Consider the following 21518-nt stretch of genomic DNA (forward strand, 5'->3'; position numbering starts at 1 on the left):
CCAAGATAAGAAAACTGACAGCCTTTGTCATTTTTAATCTCAGGCACAGTTAATGGAGATTTTTTTACCCCCTCTAAGGTTGTTTTAATCTGACATTTCACCCAAACATCAGATACTGAGGGTACCACAAGTTAAATGTATGCTGTGTATTTCTTTTTCACAAACTTAAATTTGTTCCTTTATAACTTTAATACTTCCTTGTTCTTGTACTGAGGAAGAAAAAAGAATTAGTACAGAGCTTGCTCGCTCCGCCAATTGTTTCAGTTATCTAGTCATTTTAAAATGTTTGGTGCCTGTAGTAAGGCTTTTAAGCACATATTTCAATTCATTGGCAGGGAATGGCTGAGACTTCTGATCCATAGGCAACTTAACAGTTTGGCTCCTTTGCACTGCCAGAGTGGCACAAAGGGACACAAACTGCCCTAAGTGGGCAACTGAGAATATTCCTAGGTTGGATCAGCTGTTATAGCCATCTCCTATGAACCCCAAGGCACAGGGATATGTTGGGGGAAGGGCTGGAGTGGTATGGTGGCAATCTGGACTTCAAGGCCTTGTCTCCACTGGGGAAGGGAGCGAGGGGAGAGAGACGAAGGGTGTATGAGAAAGGGACCAAGAGACTTTCTCTGTTGGATCGTATGAACTGGAACTATGAACTCCCTGAACGTTAAATCTCACCAAATGAGGGTCAATCCATCCTGATCATCATATCTACTCATACTCCACACCCGAACACAGCCATTATATGAACTTCATACCCTCATCTCACTGTCTGTACTTTGACCCATCAACCTTTTACCTCCAATCAAGGATACTGCAGATTATGTATTTCTTATGCCACCCGATCTTAAACCGAACTTCACACCCCTTGATAATCTGTATGTTATTCCCTGATAACCAGAAATTTCCATGCTTAAACTCGGTAACATTCACTTTTTTTAAAACATCATCTTAATAAAGTTTTTAACTCATTAACTCAGGTTAGCTAGTTAAAACCCTAGTGAAGACCAAGCAGCTGGTAGTTTTCACAACAGTTTGCAGGTCAACATAAGATTATGGAAGAGCCTAGGCTTCAACTTGACCTGCTGAAACTACAAGATGCCCTGTAGCATTTTACCTTAAAGTTACCTAACATGAGATAAGAGCATATCATTTTACCTAGGGAAGTCAGGCTAACATTCCACTCCTCAGTGAGTCTCAGCTTTGATTTGCAAGTACCTGCTAAGTAAAGAGGCTAATACTAGACACTTGAAAAAAAAATCACTTACCTGAAGTGTTTGTTCAGTGTTGTCAAAGTTTGACTGAAATTTTGGACCATTTTTGTCAGCCTAAAATGGAAACATGTTATAAAAGGTCAAAGATAGACAAATTGAATGAGTCATTGCATTGTATAGACTGCACTCACTTATACCTTGTGTACTAAATTTTTAACTTATTACCTGACACACTTCACAGATCATTTTAATAAATACTTATTAAATGGTAAGCAAGTACCTTGATATATTCCACTTTCAAAAGGTCTAATCCAGGTCCATCTGAAGAGCTAATTAAGTGAAGCGGTTGTTTTTTATCTGTAACATACCAAATGAGAGCATATTGAGAATTCAGCTTTCGCAATATTGAAGCAGGCAGAGAAATGATTTTATGAAACCCTTCTCCTCTAACATCGTTTTCTATTTAACACTTCAAAATGTGATGCTGCCTGAAGCATTGTGCCAATAACCTAGAATCCACATTTACATCTTGAGTTGAATGTTTAGGCAGGCAATGACAAGTTAACACTGTCATTACACAGGTTTGTACCTTTTCTTTTTGCTATATTTAAAATACTTATATTGAAGAATGAGAATATTAAAACATTTAAAAGGGCTGTAATTTTCAAAAAAGGTAGGTGCCAAACTTGCATTAGAACTCCATGTGTGCTGGGAGACTAATGTTGATATGTGCCTCTGAAAAACGTTTCACAAAGCATTTGGTTAAAAAACAAAGGAGTAGTGACAAATGGAATAGGCTCTGCTTCAGTATCTCAATACTGAATCCTTTATCTATAATGTAGTAAAGACAGCAACATGGACAAAATTTACAGTGTACACCAAAATCATAAATGAACAAGTATCAGGAAGTTCTTCTTATAGGGCTTGAATTAGGCTAGCATGCACTTGTGCACCTAGACTAACCAAAACAGCTAATTTATCAGTATGCTCTGTCATTTGTCTGTTTCGTTTAATGTTTTCTTTTCCTTAATAATAAAATAGCCATGGATAATAACTGTGATTATTTTACTTGGCTTCAATCATGGTGTCCCATAAGGTATGTACAAGAACTGCTGGAGACTAAATAGTAGGAAACATAATGCCTGAGGATAGTCTCATGAATAACAAAGATTCCATCTTTTGATTTGGTTTTCCCTGAATTAGTAAGAGGTAGGCTACCACTTCTTGTTTCTCTGGACCAAATTTAAATTAACCCCTTCCCACTCTACAACAGACATTGCCACATATGTATTACTAACAAAGGTGACTTCATTTTCTAGTTGCTACCTATCTTCCTAAAAATTTGCATGCATGTCAAAGAGTAAGGGCCAGATTTTTAAAACTTGACTTCCACCATTTTGCAGCTACGACTGAGATATCTAAAATTACTCATTTACAAGATAAGCACAGAAAACCAGGTGGATGTCTTAATGGCATCAACTGTGCCGGCATGTAAGTTCCATGTGGAGAATTACACACAATTATTTGGGCCCACACAACTGCAGCCTCAAAAGAGAAGGGGCTCATTCTAAATATCAAACCTAACTATCGTACTGTAGAACTTCTCTGAAAGGCTAGGTTAGGCAGTCAAAATCTTGATACAAAAAGGTTTAGCTATAAAGTCTACTAAGCAGAGACACTATTACTCATCCTCCATTTTGTTTTATTATTTTCATTACCTTGAATTTTGTGGTAATCCAAGCTGATTTTCTTCAAGTAAGATACAGCTGTTACGTCATATGTTCTGATTGTGGCTTCTGTTCCAAGCTGCATTACATTAAATACAAGTATTGTTTCCTCTATTTTCTGTTGCTTTGTGAGTTCTAAAACCACCTATATGAATAAGAATTACACAAATGTCAGTAATAGACTGGTATCAGATCATCTCTTTTCATATCTGATGTTCCATTTTTTATTAATCAGAAAGAGGAAAATGAAATTGCTGCTACCTTTACTGTTTTATTTTCTTTAACAACTAGCATTCTTGCACAAGAGTGTGAAACGGAAGGTGAGCTGTCAAAATCTGGACTACTTGAAGCATAATGGAAAGTGGAGGAAATATCTAATTCTTGGTGAACAAATATTTTCAGTAGAATTTTGCTATTACAAAGCGGAAGCAAGCTCCTAGAGTTGGTTCTTTGTTAATGACTCTCCCGATGTTTCAACTTCCTCCTCCTTATGTTGCATCACTATCAAATTACTACATATGGAAGTTCGCTGGATTATGGTGCTAAAGTAAATGTATTATTTTCTGAAGTTATACTTCCATGTTGTGCTGTTCATCAGACTCGTGACGGTGCACTTTGACATGTAAAGGATCATAGAATAACTGCTTTATAATGGTCCTACAGATTAAGAGAGACTAATGCAATTTGAAGAAAGTAAAGTAAAACACATGCCTCTTTAATTTCAAACTTCAATTGAAGGTCTGTGAACTCCTCATTAATAGTCTCTGTTTTGTTTTTTAGTTCATGTCCTTCATGTAGAGCCTTTTCAGTTAGTGAAAAAGAATTTTCAGCATCAAAATATTCATCAGACTCTAGGAAATAAAGACATTTAATATTTTTATGCTGTCTGTTGAACTGACAGCCCAATATAAAAACAAGCAAATGTTCTCTTTGCAATGGCTAGTACCTTGACATACTGATTTGTTTGTCATTATCAATTCTGTATTTACTTGTGTTCGAGGCCTCTTCATGTAATTACCATATTTAGAAAATACTTACAAGTGCAAGGTGGTTGAGACAATCAGAGTCCAGATACCACAAGTTAACATCCCATTGAATGATTGATCTTAGATTAGGAAAGCCTTCTATAGCTTTCATAATGTAAATTAATGTATCTTCTTAACAAAAAAAGTTTTTATTTTAAAAAAGCAAGCTTAGTGTCTTAAGATAGTATCAGCAAGATCTGCAAGGCCACCTTAAATTTTGCAATTCATAGGTATTTATCGTCCACAGAACACTCATTTCACATGATCAGAAACACCTAGCAAAGTTTTGTTGCTAAATAGAAAATAGTTTTTTTAGTTTTAGAAATAGTTATAAATATTTTCTTACCTGACTCTATTCCTTCCAGCAATATTGATGTGTCAAGTAACCCTTTCCTTGCATCAGTAATCGTGGGGATAGCAGGTACCTAGAAAAAAAATAGCCAAGTACAGAAACTGATCTACTATAACATATTATGACTTCAGAATGTTCATTTATATTCTCATGAAAATCCACCCTGCTTCCCAAATAAAATTTGAGGATAAGACTCAAATTTTAATTTGAACTTTCAAGTCAACATATGATAATACACTGCCTATTCAAATAAGACTAGTTGTGTGTGTTCAAGTGAACTGTGAAGACGATCTTCATCATCATTTACAGCAATACATGAACATACTGTCTTTTTTTTCCAGATATCCTGTAGCCTTCTCTTACCCTGCCAATATCTGCTTTCCGTAAATACTAAATGAAGAAATGGACTCACTAAAAGGGTTCTATGCAGTTATACTATCATGTTTTAGTTCAAGTTTACCATTATTCTAGTTAGTTTACCTTTGTGCTTTGAACTGACATGGCTGACATCTGAGGAAATGGAATGCTATCAATCAGATCAAAAATCCCCTTGATCTTTTGGTCAGACAGTCTCACATGCACCAGGGGAAGGCCTCCTGAAACTTTAAACCTGCGGGGAGAGAATTAAAAAAACGGCATTGTGAACAGTATAATATTGGAACGAAGTTGCTTGTGAGCCAACTTTTCAGCCGATACCAAGAGGTTTACTAAATTTTAATTTTAACGGGTGATTAACTGTTGGAGCAAAGAAGCTCATGATGCAGTCATCTGCATTCAGGGCCTGTTAGTACATATACTTAGAGTTACACAGTCATAAAAAAAAAAAAAACTTCTGTCAGTGGAACTATATTAAACACCCAAGCTAAATGGAGATTTTTCCCCCTATTGAATGTCACAGATAACCCCTTTCTCCCCACCTTCCTATAGAAGCCCAGGGGGTTAGTTATAACTTCTTCCTCCTCTCAGTATGGCTAACACAAAGAAGGAGCTGATGGCTGGAGAACAATATAAGATACTTGCCCCAAAAGCTGGGAATACTGCCTCTACATGCATTTTAGGTATTCAGGTCACTGGTTTTGCTCTTAACTTGTGATATTTGTTTTTCTCAGAAAAGTTAAGATGTGGGGACAACCCACCCAGGGCTACTTTATTCAAAATAAATTCAACTACCATAATGTTCAAAAGTTTTGGTCAGTGAACAGCAGAATAGTTTGTGCTTTTAGACAGAAATGTAAAGGGAATTATTTGCAGCCTGAGACTGTGACTAAAAACACTTCAGACAAGATTTCCTTGAAAACTTTTTTCCCCTCAGCAGTACCCATCAGGGCAGCTCAAGAGCTCTCTGCTCTTGCATGCCTGTGCATATATGTATAAAAGGACAAGGTCAGTACCGCCCTCCCTTTTTTTTTTTTTTTTTTTGCTGGAAAAACACTGATGCAGAGAGGCAGGACAGCAAGTCATAGAACAGATATATGCAACACATCTCGAAGAACAACAATTATGGAACAGGTTAGTAACTGGTTTTTTCTTCAAGTGATTGCACATGTGCATTCTTCTCTTGATGATTCACAAGCCATGGAAACAGGTGAAAGGATCAGAGCCTAATCTGAACAGGGACTAAAGGACAACTCGCCCAAATTTGGCATCATCCTGAGCTTGCTCAGTGTTGGCATAAGAGGAAGCAAACATGAGCACCAAAGACCAAGTTGCCATCTTACAAATGTCTGAGATAGGAATTTTAGCCAAGAAGGCTGCAGAAGCAGCTTGCTATCTCGTTGAACATGCTGTCACCCCGCTTGGCAGGATAACATAAATAGTTGCACAGGCAGATACACTAAGTTACCCAAGATGATATGCTCTGAGAACAACTGGGAGCCCCTTCATTCTGTCTGCGATCACCATAAAGAGTTGGGAAGACAGACAGAGAACTGTTTGGACCTGTCAGGGTAGAATGCCAACGCTCTCCTAATAACCAGAGTATGTGCAGCCTTCCTTTCATCTTTATCTGAATGTGGTTTGGGATGAATGAAGGTAAGTAAACTGCTTGATTGATATAAAAGCTAGATACCACTTTTGAGAGAAACTTTGAATGAATACACAGATAAACTTGGTCTTTAGAGAAAACACTAGAATGAGCGCCAGACATCAGGGCCCGCAGCTCACTTACCCTCGTAGCAGAAGTAATAGCCACCAAAAATGCTATTTTCACTGAAAGAGGCAGTCAAGAGCTTAAAAGAAAGAACATAAGCTTTGACAGTATCAAGTTTAAGTCTCATGGGGAACAGGATCTTGTACCTGAGGATACAATCTTTCCAGGCCTTTCAAAAATGTATTGACATTCTGTTAGAAAAGACAGAGCAGTCATCCACCTAAGGGTGGATGGCTGAGCTAACAACTAAGTGGACCTTGATGGAACTAACAACCAATATGTGTTTCAGGTACAAAAGATAGTTCAAAATATACTCGACTGAAGAATGTATCAGCAAAATTCCAGACAGATGAGACCAGATAGAGAAATGCTTCTGCTAAGAGGGTTTGTCTACACAGCAACTAGACACCTGCGACACGCCCTTGTCAGCCAATTCAGGCTTGCACAGCTCAGGCTGAGGGGCTGTTTGATTGCTGTATAGACTTCTGGGCTCGGGCTGGAGTCCAGACTCCAGGATCCTGTGAGGGTCCTACAGCTCCTTCTCCAGCCCAAGCTTGGAAGTCTACACAGCAAATCAAACAGCCTTGCAGCCTGAGAGCCCAAGTTGCCTGGGTTGTTTTTTTTTGCTGTGTAGACATACCTAGAGAGGCAAGTAGATGTAGTAGATCATTTTCTACTATTCAATAGCACATCTTTTTAACACAACTGCTCCCCAGAACCATGGAGCATCTATGCCTTTCAATGGAGTGTCTACAGGTTTGGGTGGAGCAGACAACCATGGTCTTGATAAATAAGATGTTGGATGGTCTAGATAATACTTAGTCCTGCTGTGAGTGCAGGGGACTGGACTAGATGACCTCTCGAGGTCCCTTCCAGTCCTATGAAATTAAATCTGGGTCCAATGGAAGCAGTATCAGCTTTTTCACTGAAAGGTACAGGACAGTGGAGCGTCAGTGCTGCCTTGGCCACGCTGGGGTGATAAGAATGATTCAGGCATGGTCCAGTCTGATTTTTTAGTAGCACACTGTGAAGAAGCGGAATTCATGGGAAAGCATACAGGAGATTGCTCCTCCAGGCAACAGGAAAGTGTCCATTAGGTAACCCAGACAGTGACCCTGTAGGTAACAAAACTGCTGGCATTTCTTGTTTTATCTCATTGCAAAGAAGTCTACCTGAGGAGCCCCACAGGGCTGAGAAAATGCACCTGGTTCCATCCAAATGAATAGACAACTCATGATGACCTAAGCAGGTCATTGATGAGTCATATGCTAGCTTGTTCTGCACTTCCAGAAGAAGCACTTCTTGGCAGGGCAAGAATGAGTGGGCACCTCCTTGTCTGCTGAGATAGAACATTGTTGCTGTGTTGTCTGTGACACAGAGAAAGTTTTTTTAACCTGAAATAGGATAGAAAAACTGGGCACACCAGCCAGATAGGTCTTTTGCAGACTATAACCCCTAAAACTGAAGGGAACCCAGATCAGCTTCCCAACCTAAAGCAGATGCATCTGTTAATAGCATAAGTGATGGCTCAGGAGGACAAATGAACTCCTTCACAAATGCTGGCAGGGTTTGCCCAGCAATCTAGTCTAGACAATCTAAAATGTGAGGTGCCCCTTGAGTACAGTGTTCAGATAGTGACAGCTTGGCAAAAATACTGAGGCCATCCAACCTTGTAAAATCCTAATATGAAATCCAGCACACCACACTACATATATGCATAAGGCCATATGTCCCAGAAGCCTCATACCCAATCACAAAAGCATGGCATTGTAAACAAGCAGGGCTTGAAGCCTGGTAATCAAGACATTCCTCAGAATCAATAATGTAATCCCAAACCAGAAACCAAGAAAAACCTAAAATCAAGAAAAAACTAAAAGACATTAAACTAAATCAACAAACACTAACTAACCCTAATAACTATAAATATTTAACTATATGCAAGAAAAAAAAAAACAGCTGAGAGCACTTGCTAAAGCAAGACCAACAGACCCCAACTAGCATCACAGGAACTAAGAAGGAACTGAGGGATGGAGAGGGTGGCTTTTCTCTTTATACTGACACACAGTGGTGTGCGACAGGGAAGTGTGGTTGAACTGCCATGAAGTGTACTTCAGAGGGAAACATTTCTGACAACTGTGCTCGGGATGCACCCACACCAAGAGTGTAATGTATATGTGCAATCATTCAGAGAATAGCTTACTGCAGGCCAATAGGAACTACATGAGTAGGAACATAGTGCAGATAGAATCTTTTGAGATTTTAGCTGCCAAATGCTAACAAAGTATCCATTTGCCATTTTTCAGAGGCTCAGAACTAATGCCAAATTTTCACAGGAATGACGAAAAGCATATTGTTGACATGAGAGTGAATTCTTAAGTGCCTGCTCTAAAGCATAGAGACGCTTTAGCAATTTAACATGGGCAAAACAAGGTGTTTTTCCTTTATCTGATTCTCACAAAAGGCTGCATTGTTTTAGCTGAAACTTTACAAAATTCTTAGCCTGCAGCAAATATTCAATATGACAAGTTTCAGCCCAACTGACTGAAGCTTGGCAAAGTTACAAGCAACATGTAAACTGTTAGGCAGCCTTAATTATAAGTGTAGCTACTGACTTTGCCCACAACAAGGAGAAAATTAAGACCGTGCATACAAGTCTTCAAACGCCATCTTGTCCCATTGGGCCCTTTTTCAATAAGCACAAATAACCAAGAAAAAAATTAATTGTCTGATAGTGCTGATACATTACTTAGCCATTCTGATGTCTTTCTCCACCATTGATTTGGATAATTTCACATGCATATCCATAGGCTGTAATATGTGCAAAGCTGATGGATGATGAAATCGAGCCTTCTTCCAGTCTTCACCTGAAGGAGTGTTTATCCAGTTTAACAATACTTCACAAGCTTTATTTTGTAATGAAGAGACAGTATAAAAATAACCCAGAAAAATCATTTAAGAATTACTTTAAAAAATCCAGCCCATCTAATAAACTGCAGAAACCTAATATATAGACAATATATTGCATGGACTTCCACAAGTAAGAAAACAATCACCCCTAACACCATGCTTTATCAGCATCTAGCATGGGCCAAAACTAAGAAGTACTTTCACTTACAACCTTGAAACCCAGAAACAAGAGCTATGAACTCGGCCATTATCAGTAATTTTCCTCACTATATTTTTCCTAACCCAAGAGTCCCCACATGTAAAATCATCATAAAAGACCATAATATATATTTCGCAGCTAATCTGAGCTATTAATCCAAACAAACATTTCATGAGCCTATCAATAGATGCATAATACTATATTACCTTACCCTAATTTACTTGCTAACACTTGAATGAGTACAGCAATAACATAGATTTCCAGAGAACAAATGGGAATTTTACTCAAGATATTGGAAAATTCAAAATAAAGAAAGTTTTACAGTTTTAATTTGTATTTTCTTTATTATATGTAACTTATTTTAAGAACAAAATTATCTACTAATATACATTTAAACATTGTTGATTGTTCTTTGATTAGGTAGCGATTATGTTTTAATACCTCTTCTGCCAAAGAGAAGTTGTACATTATTGATTTTCACATCAAACGTGTCATAAGCTTTGTCCATAATCTCTTCCAAGGATGAAAAACTGGAAGCTTGATAACCGCCTTGATTTATGCTCGTCAACTGGTGGGACAGATTGAACAAAATAAAAGTACATCTACTAAAAGCACAGTATTTACACACACACACAATATTATTCATGTCAGTACTGTACAGGTAAAACTACTAGATTTTTAAAGCCTGTAATTTTTGGTTTTGACTATCCCAGAAGAGGTATTTTAGAAATGTCAATGCCATTATCCTTAATGAAAATTAAGATATCATAACTGAAAATAGAGCAAGTTCAGTAACTTTTTTTTATTTTTATAAATAAATCTTGTCACGTCTATGACAATATATTAGTCAACTTATATAGGGCTTCAAGTTTCAGCTTTACAGCACCACCATAGCGTCAACTTTCACAGCTCCAGAGTAGCTCAATAGCTTTTCATAAGTCTTCTTATTTGTTAAATAAAAGGAAAACTACTTAACTGAAAAATGTAGATACACAGTGCTTTATGAACAAGTGAAAGATATGGCTTTGAGAATCACATAGCTCTTACAATTTAACTTGTTTGATATATGGAACCACATTTCATAAAGAATGAAATATAGTTCTTCTGGATGATTCTTATTCATGTGTTTATGACAAAGGTTATTACGCAAATACTAGTCCATTTACAAAAAGGTGTCTTTCTGAACTCTGATCAGCACTGTTGTCAGTCTTAAAACGAGTCTCCTGAGAACGAACAAATAATTGTACTATTTCCCTTTTTCTTGAATGCAAACGAAACTAGAGGAAACCAACTGCATACCTGAAATGTACCGAAGTCCAAAATAAGTAGGTCTGACTTATCATTGTGGAAACCCGTCTGTGGAACCACAAGATATGATGGTTTCAGATTAATCCTCAAGTCAAGGACTTTCCGTGTTTCAATAATATGAGCTAGTCCTTAAATAGGGGAAAGAGCAGATTAAAAGATGAAATTATATTTACATCTGTAACCAATAGGTATGGGACATGGAACAAACAATACTATACCAAGGTAAAAGTCAGATTTTCACTGTAGGAGCAGCTACAGATTAAATGTGATCAATCTTTAATGTAGACATCTTTTTGGTTAACTTCTCTATATACTAACATCTTGTAAGTTTTTAAGCTAATTTTTCAATTTATTGCTTGAAGGCATTCTATTTGGAGGTTAATCACTTATCAGTGTATTGACTCAGGAGAAACAGAACTCAAAGCAATTTTGATTCAGCGATCCCATGATATGATGTTTATTCAAACATCAATACTAATACTGCCTCGTAAGTAAGGCCCTCAGACTCTTTGCTAATATTTAAGGGTTCACTTATCAATGGTAGTTACTTTTATTTATTTACCTGTAGCAGTTCTTTCTTTAATTTCTTCCAACTTCATCAATGTGGCTGTTGTTAGTCGTTCCAGATCCATTTCCTTACTTGTCTGGAAGAATTCCACCATTGCATTTATTGTTCTCTTTAAAAATAAATAATATCAGTTTATATGCAATCATCCAATATACACTGCATCCGTTCCAAAATATAAATTAAATATTCATTAAACTGAGATGGCAAAAAATTAAGGCAAGGTAAAACTACTTTGGTACAGTATTTGAAAGGAGATGGAAAGACAATGAAGTTGAGAGAGAACAAAAGGTGTTCCCATACATTTCTAATTTGAATATTACTCACAGCATCATATATGATTTCCACAGGCTGTGATTCAACTATAAGGCTCTGGTCAGCAGTACTATCCTCTGGATTTGTCTCAAACACTATTTTAAGCAAAGATGATTTGGTATCCCCAATAGAAGCCACAAGAGAAGGTACAACACTTTGTTGTTTCAGTCCTGTTACATACCAGTGCTCAAGTTTGGCCTCCACTCTGTAAATGAAAACAAGAATTGTTTTAAAGCAATTTATATTGAATATTCAATAGTACGTAAATGTATCAATGGAATACAAGCTGCAATTTCACTTTGCACCAACATGAAACAGGAAAAATCACAGTGTCTTAGACAAGACGTAAGTGAACACACGATACGGGGCAGCTAATCATTAGCCAGAACTGTCTCAAGAAATATCCTAAATTCATAGGACTAACTACATGCAAAAGGATTTTAGGAGATTCTTGCATATAAAAAGGCGAAGAAATACCTTGGGTTAAATGAAGCTAAATAGTTTAAGTGACAACACAGGCTACACAAAGAAAAGAATACAAGAGAAGACTAAATTAAGCCCTGCAATATTAATGTCCTTACCATCTACATTCAACTTTATTTCATTTTAAATTCAGGTTCACATTTCTCTTGTAACTGATTCTCTTATGCAGAGACAGAGCACTTGTGCTATATCAGGAAAAAAAGTTATTAATGATTTAGGAGAGCCAGTCTGGAGCCCAATCTTGCAGATTTCCATGCAAGTTATGAACCCAGTCTTGCTCCCTTTGATATCAATAGACGTTCTTTATTGTTTACTTCAGTGAAAGCAGGAACCAGATTTCTGAATGTGAGATTATGTTGATTGGTTGCATCTTAGAAAAAAAATACATGGTTTTTCTACAACTATTAAGATTTTCATTCAGTTTTAGTGATAAAGACTTGGGAGTTTAAAACAGGGAAGTCAGTTTAGGCCCAGGTTCATAGAGATGTGAAGTTTTTAACCTTTTAAAAGAAAGGAAAATAACTAAGGCAGATTAGATCCATCTTTTCCTTTATGAAATTTTATTAGTAAAATCATCACTTCCACATTTTTGGGAATAAGTCTCATTGCCAACTATACTTTCAAATGTCTCCTTTTTTATTGTTGGGCCAAGTGCTAGATGTGTGTCCCTCAATCTGTCCATTGAAACCACATTACAGAATATTTTAAACAGATATTCTGTGAACTTGGGTTCTGCATAAAAGAAAAGTGGGGAAAAAACAGGATGTGTTAAAATTACTTCTACTCTCACCACCAATATGCTAACTTGAATTAGAAAAAGTGTGCACAGGTTCATTTTCCAGATGCAGCAACTAAGGGAGAGAGTGTTTTAGTTCCTTGGTAAAGAATCCATAGGAAGTTTGTGGCAGAGCTGGGAAATTAACTCTGATTTGAGGACCGAACCATATACTGGACACAAGCCACATTGTCCATCATCATACCTTTTATTTCAAATCTCTGTATTTGATTAGGTCATCCTTTAAGCGGGGTTAATCCTTTGTGAAGTGCTTTGAGATTTTCAGGTGAAACAGAACTATGTGCAAAGCAGTATTTACCTTTAGCTGAATAAGTGACAATCAAGGTAACCAATTTAATGCAGGGAGGTGACGGGGAGGGGGATTCTGGCCAGAGTATTTGGCACTGATTGTGGAGCCAGGCTTGGTATTACTTTTAGCACTTTTTAACAAAATATGGTTTGAAGAAAAGTTGTACATGTATGAATGGCTAGCTTAAATAAAAGGTAATGGATTTCAAACATTGAATGAAGCAGGGCTCCAAAAGAGACCTTTATTAGGCAAGCCAGTATGGCTCACTCCTTCAGCTTTGTTTTTTGAAAATCAATATTTATAACTTCACTTACCTACAAAAAAGTTTTAAGATGTAAAACATCTGAGCAAATTGAATAAGGAAAGTCATATACAACATATTGCTTTGTTCAAGAATCATTAATTTAAAAAAGGGATAAGCATAGTGGAAATTAGCACATTGAAAATATAATTGATCACTGTTAACAGAAATATGAAAAAGCAAATATGTAATTACTTAAGTGCTTGTGCTCCTGGTCTCTGAGATATTTTCGTGCTTAGATCAATTATCTGTACTTTAAGAGTCTCTGGCACATCCTTGTCTTCTTTAATTGTAAGAGAAGTACTTAACAGCTTCAGTGTCATTACATAAGCAACATACTAGTCAGGGAGATAAAAAAAATAAGATTAAGAGTCTTTGCACAAATGCTTCATGATAATTTCTATTTTCTTATATTTACCACATATTCCACTGTTTTATATATTTTTAGTGCAGCCAATCCAGTGGCCCAACATATTGAAACCTGTGTTACAGTCCCCTGAGTTCAATCCTCCTCCTCTCTCTCCAAGTTTAAAAAAAAAAGGTTAGAGGTATTTCTTTTCTCTGAAAGAACAGACATCAATTCCATCGAACAGTAATTACTTTTACTCGAGATGTAGACATACTACTTTGATGGAAATTCACTGTAGCCAAGCAACTCCTAATCCCATGGCTAGTTGAACTCAAAAGATATAATCACTAGGTGTGGTCATTAATTTTGATTCATGATTTGGATAATTTACACATATGTGTTGAGGGGCCGGATAGCTCAGTGGTTTGAGCACTGGCCTGCTATACCCACCAGGGTTGTGAGTTCAATCCTTGAGGAGGCCATTTAGGGAACTGGGGTAAAATTCTGCTGGGGATTGGTCCTGTTTTGAGCAGGGGGTTGGACTAGATGACCTCCTGAGGTCCCTTACAACCCTAATATTCTATGATTTTATGTCAGGCTCAGCAGCAAGAAAGATTATGTAAATCAAGGTTACTGGATTACTTCCTGGGACCTATGTTTGAGTGCATCCACATAAAGTCAGAGCACACTTTTCCTTTTTGAGAACAATAGGAAATTATTTCTCTTTATCTGAAACAAAAAAGAAAAAGTAGGACTGGAACATTCCTTGTCATATAAACATGGAAAAGAAACAGTTATGTAACCTGTACATTCTTCCGAGTACATGACTAGCAGCCCGAACCTAAGGAACAGGACTACCACTGTGGAGAGAGAAATTAAGAGGGTAGCAATGTACACCAAGTATACTGACAGAGTACTGCTACCACCAAAGATTCCCTCATTCAATAATAAATGTTTTTCCCCCAGAAAGGGAGGTTCTTCAAGATGTGTGGTCCCTACCTATATTCCAATGAGGGTAATGTGCATGCGTCATGCCCCTGGAGCTGGAGCTTTTGAAAATAGTAGTGTCCGGTGGTCTGCACATGCACCCTTGCTCTGCCACATGGTTTCACCCGAGGCAATAAAGGGCAGGGCGGACCAGTCAGGTCTCCAGTTCCTTCTGCACTACAGATGTCTCATAGCCACAGCAGAGTGGGGGGGTGTTTATATAGAAACCACACATCTCGAAGAACCTCCAGTAACTAGTAAGTAACTTCCCCTTCTTCTTCAAGTGATGGTCCCTATTGTAGTCCACTGAGATGATTTACAAGCAGTACCTATATAGGAGGGTGCGAGGAGGATGACGGAACCACGGACTGAAGGACCACTGTACCAAACGAAGCGTCCTTTGCCAAATCATGCACCAAGGCATAATCAGAAGAGAAAGAGTACTCCAAGCTCCATGTGGCCACTTTACCAATGTCCAAGAGGGGCATGTCATGGAGTGCAGCGGTAGTTGATGCTTGCACTCTCATGGAATGGGCCCATATGCCAGCTGGTGGGGATCATCCTGCTAGTTCATAGAGCGTAATGCATCCCGAGATCCATTTTGAGATCCTCAGGGTGAAAATGTGCTGTCCCTTAATTATCTCTGCTATGGCCACAAAGTCTGAGAGACTTTCGGAATGGCTGTGTCCTTCGAAGCTTACAAAATCAACCTTGTAAAAGTACAAACATTTTCTTGTGATGCTGCCCTGCAATTTTTTTTGGTGGATGTGCCTGCACTTTCTACTCAGTAAGATGTTGCATACTTCATATAGTGAAGTAATCACTTCCAAGTTAATCTCTGCATGTTTATGTTTGCATTATGCACAGTTTCCAATGGTATATTTTTGAACCCCTACTGGAGCATCAACAAACCTCAGATGACCAATAGAGCAAGTTGAAATGATCAGCAGTCAAACAGTTAACAGGGTCAGTGAAACAGTATTCAGGGTCAATCTTGAGAGTGAACACTTCATTGAGAAAAATAGAGGATTACTGTTTCAGGCTGCTTTCCATCTCTTATGAGAAGTTACAACTCAGATTACACTACAAAGATCTCTAGTCAAGTCTTCAGGACAAAAAAGTCACATTCAAATAGATAACACTTGCTGAACTTCTGCATATCTACAATATCACAAATACATAAATGGCTAGTCCACTCTGTGCCAAAGGGGTAGAGCTGCCAAGAACAATATTTTGTATACTTGAAGCTCTCTGATTTACTGCAAGGTTCTTAGCTCAAGTAATATGCTGTAAATCAAAGAAGTACAACATTTTCTCCAGCCCTCCAATTATTCTGGTGGCACTTGCTCTGATTTTTTCATTGTTCTTTTTAAAAAAAAAATGTTGACACTGGAACTCGACATAGTATTCCAGCGGCCATCTCACCAATTCCATATACCAAAGTCAAGTCACATCCATACTCATTACTTCCCTGTTTATATATCCAAGGATCCCATTAGCTTTCTGCCACAGCTCATGTTCAGTTGCTTGTCCACTACGACCCCTTAATCCTTTTCAGAGTTACATCTGTCCAGGATTCAACAGATCTACCATTCTGTAAGTAGAACCTACATTCCTTGTTCCTAGATGTATAACTACATTTGGCTACATTAGAACACATTTTGTTTGAATGGGCCCATCTTACCCATCAGTACGACTGCCTTGTCCACATTATTTACTGCTCTGCCAATCTTTGTGACAACTGCAAATTTTATCAGCAGTGATTTTCCACTACAAATGGCCCTATTCAATAATGATTCCCCACTGACAATTGCTTTTTTTAAATGTCCGTTGACCAATTCTTAATTCATTTAATATTGGCTTTATTGACAGCATGTAAGTCTATTAAATAATGAGCACCTTGTTTGGTACTAAGACAACTGACTTGCATAAGTTTAAGTACATTACATCTATGCAGTTAACTTTACCAGCAAACTGGTAATCTCAAAGATTTAAATCAAGTTGGACTAGAACTCTCTTCCATAAAATCATATTGACTGGCATTACTTATATTCCTATGTTTTAACTGTTTATAACTGCATCCCAAATCAGCTTTTCTATTATTTTGGCCAGTACTGATGTCAGGCTTGTCAGTCCACGGTTAGTATAAAAAAAAAAAAAAAAAAAAAGGCTGGCACAAAATTCGCACTCTTCCAGTCTTCTGGAGTTTCCTAGGTATTCTACGGTATATTAAAAAATTCGTGTCAGCAGGGCAGAGATCTCCACCAACTCTTTTAGGACTCTTTAGTGCAAGTTACCTGGGCTCGCAGATTTAAAAAGGTTTATCTCTAGTAGATGTTTTATGATTCTAGTACATTATCCTGCTTCTTTCCAAATACAGAATAGAAATATTTATTGAAACTTCTGCCTTTTTGTATCATTAATTTTACTGTCTCTATCTAGTAATGAGTCTATACTACTGTTAGGAATTCTTCTGTTCCTAATATATTTAAATTCTTCATTGTCCTTCACCCTGCAAGCCATGGATTTCTCCCTGAGGTCTCTAGCTTCCCTCATCAATTTTCTACACTTTATAGCTTCTAATTTATTCTCATTACTATCTATTTCCTCTTTTTTCCATTTTTTTGTGTATTGCTTTTTAATTTCTAATTGATGCCTGCACTTCACCAGTAAATCAGGACAGGTTTTAGCCTAAACTGCCCTCTTTCTTACCTGGAGTAATTGTGGCTTTTTGGCCATTTGAGCTTTTTGTGCACATAACTAGCTGGAGTGGCAGACTTGGGGATTTCTGACCAATCCAATTGCTTACTGCTGTTTGTTTCTATTTTCTTTGTGGAAACAGCACCTTGTGCATATATTTTTTTAACCCAACAAAATTACACAGTGAATATATCTGACTCATATAATCAATTTCTCATCCTAACACGAACAACCCTGCCAGGCTTTGAATATTGGTTAACCCTTGACCCAAGGCATCAACAATACTATACTAACATTTGACTTAAATACACATTTATTTCACTTAATTAGCATAGAGCTGCACTGATGTTAGGATTCTAAGTTTAAACTCCAATTGAAGTTCTTCTCTCCAACACTCAGCAAGAAAGAGAGACACTGAAGAGGTCAAACTATTTTTAGTTATTTTTTTGGTTTGTTGGGATGTGTTTTGTTTTCCCCATTTACAGCAAACTCTTTATTTTTCCTCTCTTAAGCAGCAAGTTTATCTTTCAGCTCATTCTGCTCCCATTACCCACTTCCACATAATTTTGGGAATAGAATCATAGAACTTAAGATCAGAAGGGACCATTATGATCATCTAGTCTGACCTCCTGCAAGATGCAGGCCACAAAAGCTGACCCACCCACTCCTGAAATAATTCTCTCCCTTGACTCAGCTGTTGAAGTCCCCAAATCCTGATTTAAAGACTTCAAGTAGCAGATAATCCTCCAGCAAGCGACCCCTGCCCCATGCTGCGGAGGAAGACGAAAAACCTCCAGGGCCACTGCCAATCTACCCTGGAGGAAAATTCCTTCCCGACCCCAAATATGGAGATCACACATGAATGATTCTGACTTCTCGATAGTAACATCAAGAGAGTGATTTGTCTGGATGCATTTGACTGTTGGACACCAAAAATCTCAACAAGCCTAGATGTTTATACAGCCCAATATAATGATCTTTTAGTCTATAGATTGTGAATATACATTTGGCAGATCAGTATCAGCGAACAATTGGCACTCAAAATATAGTCATTCCTAACATCACTCCTGTATTACTGACGTATACTAGGACAAAGTTTTTGTTTTTCTTTCATTAAAAATGGTCAGTTTACCTTCTTAGGTAAGGTCAAGTTGTGAGAGCTGTCACTGTACCCAATAGCAGTAAAGAGCTTAGCCTTTTCTTCTGGAGTCATGAGGTCATCAATGGCTTGGGGGAAAAAAAAGTGTTCAAATTCATTAGTATTAGGAAAAACGTTAATTAATATACCTTAACTCCACATGCTGCCAAGGCACTTAATTTAAATTTCTGCTGTGAAGTATTTCTCAAAAAGATCATAAATTATGCAAATGTGATTCATATTCCCCCACCTCAGGCTGGTAAGTGATATATACCTATATAGTGCAAGCTCACCGAAATTACTTGCATCACAGTGGCACAGAGAAGCCCCAGTTGTGATCAAGACCCCATTATGCTAGGCACCATGCAATACCCTCAGAATTCCTGGCCCAAACAGCCAACTGTCACTAGAGGATCTTGCTAGTGAATACTTGCCTTTTACAACTATCATAAATAACTCAGTATTTTTATTTTACAATGCACTTCTGAAATTTTCATACATCATTTACAAGATGCAACCATTTATTTGTTGACATATTTCATTACTGTGTTTTCACTGAATTATTACTATCTATTCAGTGATATAACAGCAGAGACCCAAAATTAAACACAAGAAAACACTGCACTCCATACCTCTACCACCTTCTTTTCCTACAGCCAAGGAGGACAGACAGTCACCTACCCACAAGTGAATTAAATATTAGCACTATTTGTTAAGGTTCATGTGAGAATGACCTATTTAAATTCAAACCTACTTTCAGGAACTGGTGATTCTTCATCTTCCTTTTTTCTAGATTCCTTCTTACCCCAGAACCCACTAAACCATCCTCCACCTTTCTTCTCTCCATCAGCAGATTTCTTCCTCAGCAATTTCTGCCCTGATCTTATAACCTACAAACCAAAGATAATTAGTTAAATTAACAGAAATGTTAGAACCACTGCGTATTAACTTTTGTTTTCCCAGAAACTAAACAATGAATACAGCAAATGATGTACAGGCATTTTCAGTAACGAGAGAGATCAGAGACTAAGCCCCAGCATAAGAGGGAAGCATTTACTACATTAGTCTCCGTATTTTAGAGGGGAAAAAATGCTTCATTGCTTAACATGACATTTATTCTGTGTTGTGCCCTTTATCTACTTGTAATCCATTGCTCCAAAGAGGTTCCAATCTAACTGCAAACAAATCAAGTGAGAGCTACAAAAAAAACTAAAGCAAGGGAGATAAAGGAAGGGAAGGACAACTTCTGGTCCTAAAAATCTATATACTATTAATATAGTTTAGAGACTTTCAGGTTTGCTATAAATTCATCTTGATTGTTCTACCATTTTAATTTCTTTTCTTCATATTTAGGCCTGGTCTACATGGTGGGCGGGGAGGGGAGAATCGATCTAAGAAACGCAACTTCAGCTACAAGAATAGCGTAGCTGAAGTCGACGTAACTTAGATTGACTTACCTCCGGTCCTCACGGCACGGGATCGACGGCCGCGGCTCCCCTGTCAACTCCGCTTCTGCCTCTCACCCTGGTGGAGTTTCAGAGTCGATGGCAGAGCATTCAGGGATCGATTTATCGTGTCTAGACGAGACGCAATAAATCGATCGCCGATAAATCAATCGCTACCCACCAATCCAGCAGGTAGTCTGGACGTACCCTTAGACCTTCCACTTTTAGGTTTTAAGCAGCGTGACAGGGTCAGGCCAGATGGCTACAGGAGAGTAATAGAAGATAGAGATATTAGCCTCAGATTAAGCAGGTCCCTTTTCCCTGAGTAAGATAACAGGATGTTCCAGAACAATCAAGAAGTTGCTGGAACCAATTAAGGCAGGCTAATTAGGACACCTGGAGCCAATTAAGAAGCTACCAGAATCAATTAGGACAGGCAGGCTAATCAGGGCACCTGGTTTTAAAAAGGACCTGATTTCAGTAGTGAGGCGCATGTGAGGAGCTGGGAGCAAGAGACACAAGAAGCTGAGAGTGAGTAGGCGTACTGCTGGAGGATTGCAAATTACAAGCATTACCAGACATCAGGAGGAAGGTCCTGTGGTGAGGATAAAGAAGGTGTTGGGAGGAGGCCATGGGGAAGTAGCCCAGGGAGTTGTAGCTCTTACAAGAGACACTGTAGACAGTTGCAATCCACAGGGCCCTGGGCTGGAACCTGGAGTAGAGGGTGGGCCCGGGTTCCCCCCATCCACCTCAACTCCCTATTTAAGACAAGAGGAGGTGACCTGGACTGTGGGTCCCACCAGAGGGGAAGTTCCCTAGCCTATCCCGCGACCCACTAGGTGGGTCAGCAGAGACTGCGGGGATTGTTCTCCTCCCTTTCCCCATGCTGGCCAATGATGAGGTTAACCAAGTGAACAGCAGCTTTGTGCCACTAACAAAAGTTGCCAAACTGAGGGCTGCCGTGAACCTCTGAGGTGAGCAAATCCGCCAGAAAGTGCAGAACCCACCAAGCAGAGAAGGAACTTTGTCACAGAAGTAAGACCCTATTACCTCAAATTCTAAGTAACAGCCCCTAGCCCAAAGAACTTGCAATTTAAAGATATGTCTTACGTTATTTCTTCAGCTACCTTTAGCATAAATGCTTAGCAAATTTAAACTACATCAACGGTTTCCTCTCATTATGGCACTATAAAGACATAGGCTATGTTTAGTTTATCTGAGGATTCAAAGCAGACTAAAAGATAGAAAAGACTTTGCAATAGGACAGTCAAC

The 21518-nt window shown here is 38.2% G+C and overlaps 1 protein-coding gene across 2 annotated transcripts in view; it reads right to left on the minus strand.

The window, feature by feature from the left end:
• Window positions 1-21518, minus strand: part of VPS13C (vacuolar protein sorting 13 homolog C) — a 192156-nt gene that overhangs the window by 116602 nt on the left and 54036 nt on the right. For both annotated transcript variants that reach the window (XM_039491026.1, XM_039491025.1), the window contains exons 15-28: window positions 19556-19691; window positions 18796-18890; window positions 13823-13965; window positions 11771-11963; window positions 11441-11555; window positions 10870-11006; window positions 10012-10138; window positions 9211-9328; window positions 4796-4925; window positions 4310-4388; window positions 3650-3789; window positions 2930-3083; window positions 1492-1568; window positions 1266-1325 (exon numbers count right to left, since the gene is read on the minus strand). In XM_039491026.1, the coding sequence (XP_039346960.1) occupies window positions 1266-1325; window positions 1492-1568; window positions 2930-3083; window positions 3650-3789; window positions 4310-4388; window positions 4796-4925; window positions 9211-9328; window positions 10012-10138; window positions 10870-11006; window positions 11441-11555; window positions 11771-11963; window positions 13823-13965; window positions 18796-18890; window positions 19556-19691 (1704 nt within the window). The remainder of the gene's footprint in view (window positions 1-1265; window positions 1326-1491; window positions 1569-2929; window positions 3084-3649; window positions 3790-4309; window positions 4389-4795; window positions 4926-9210; window positions 9329-10011; window positions 10139-10869; window positions 11007-11440; window positions 11556-11770; window positions 11964-13822; window positions 13966-18795; window positions 18891-19555; window positions 19692-21518) is intronic.

Source organism: Mauremys reevesii, linkage group 10 (genome assembly GCF_016161935.1).
Source record: "Mauremys reevesii isolate NIE-2019 linkage group 10, ASM1616193v1, whole genome shotgun sequence".
NCBI lineage: Eukaryota > Metazoa > Chordata > Testudines > Geoemydidae > Mauremys > Mauremys reevesii.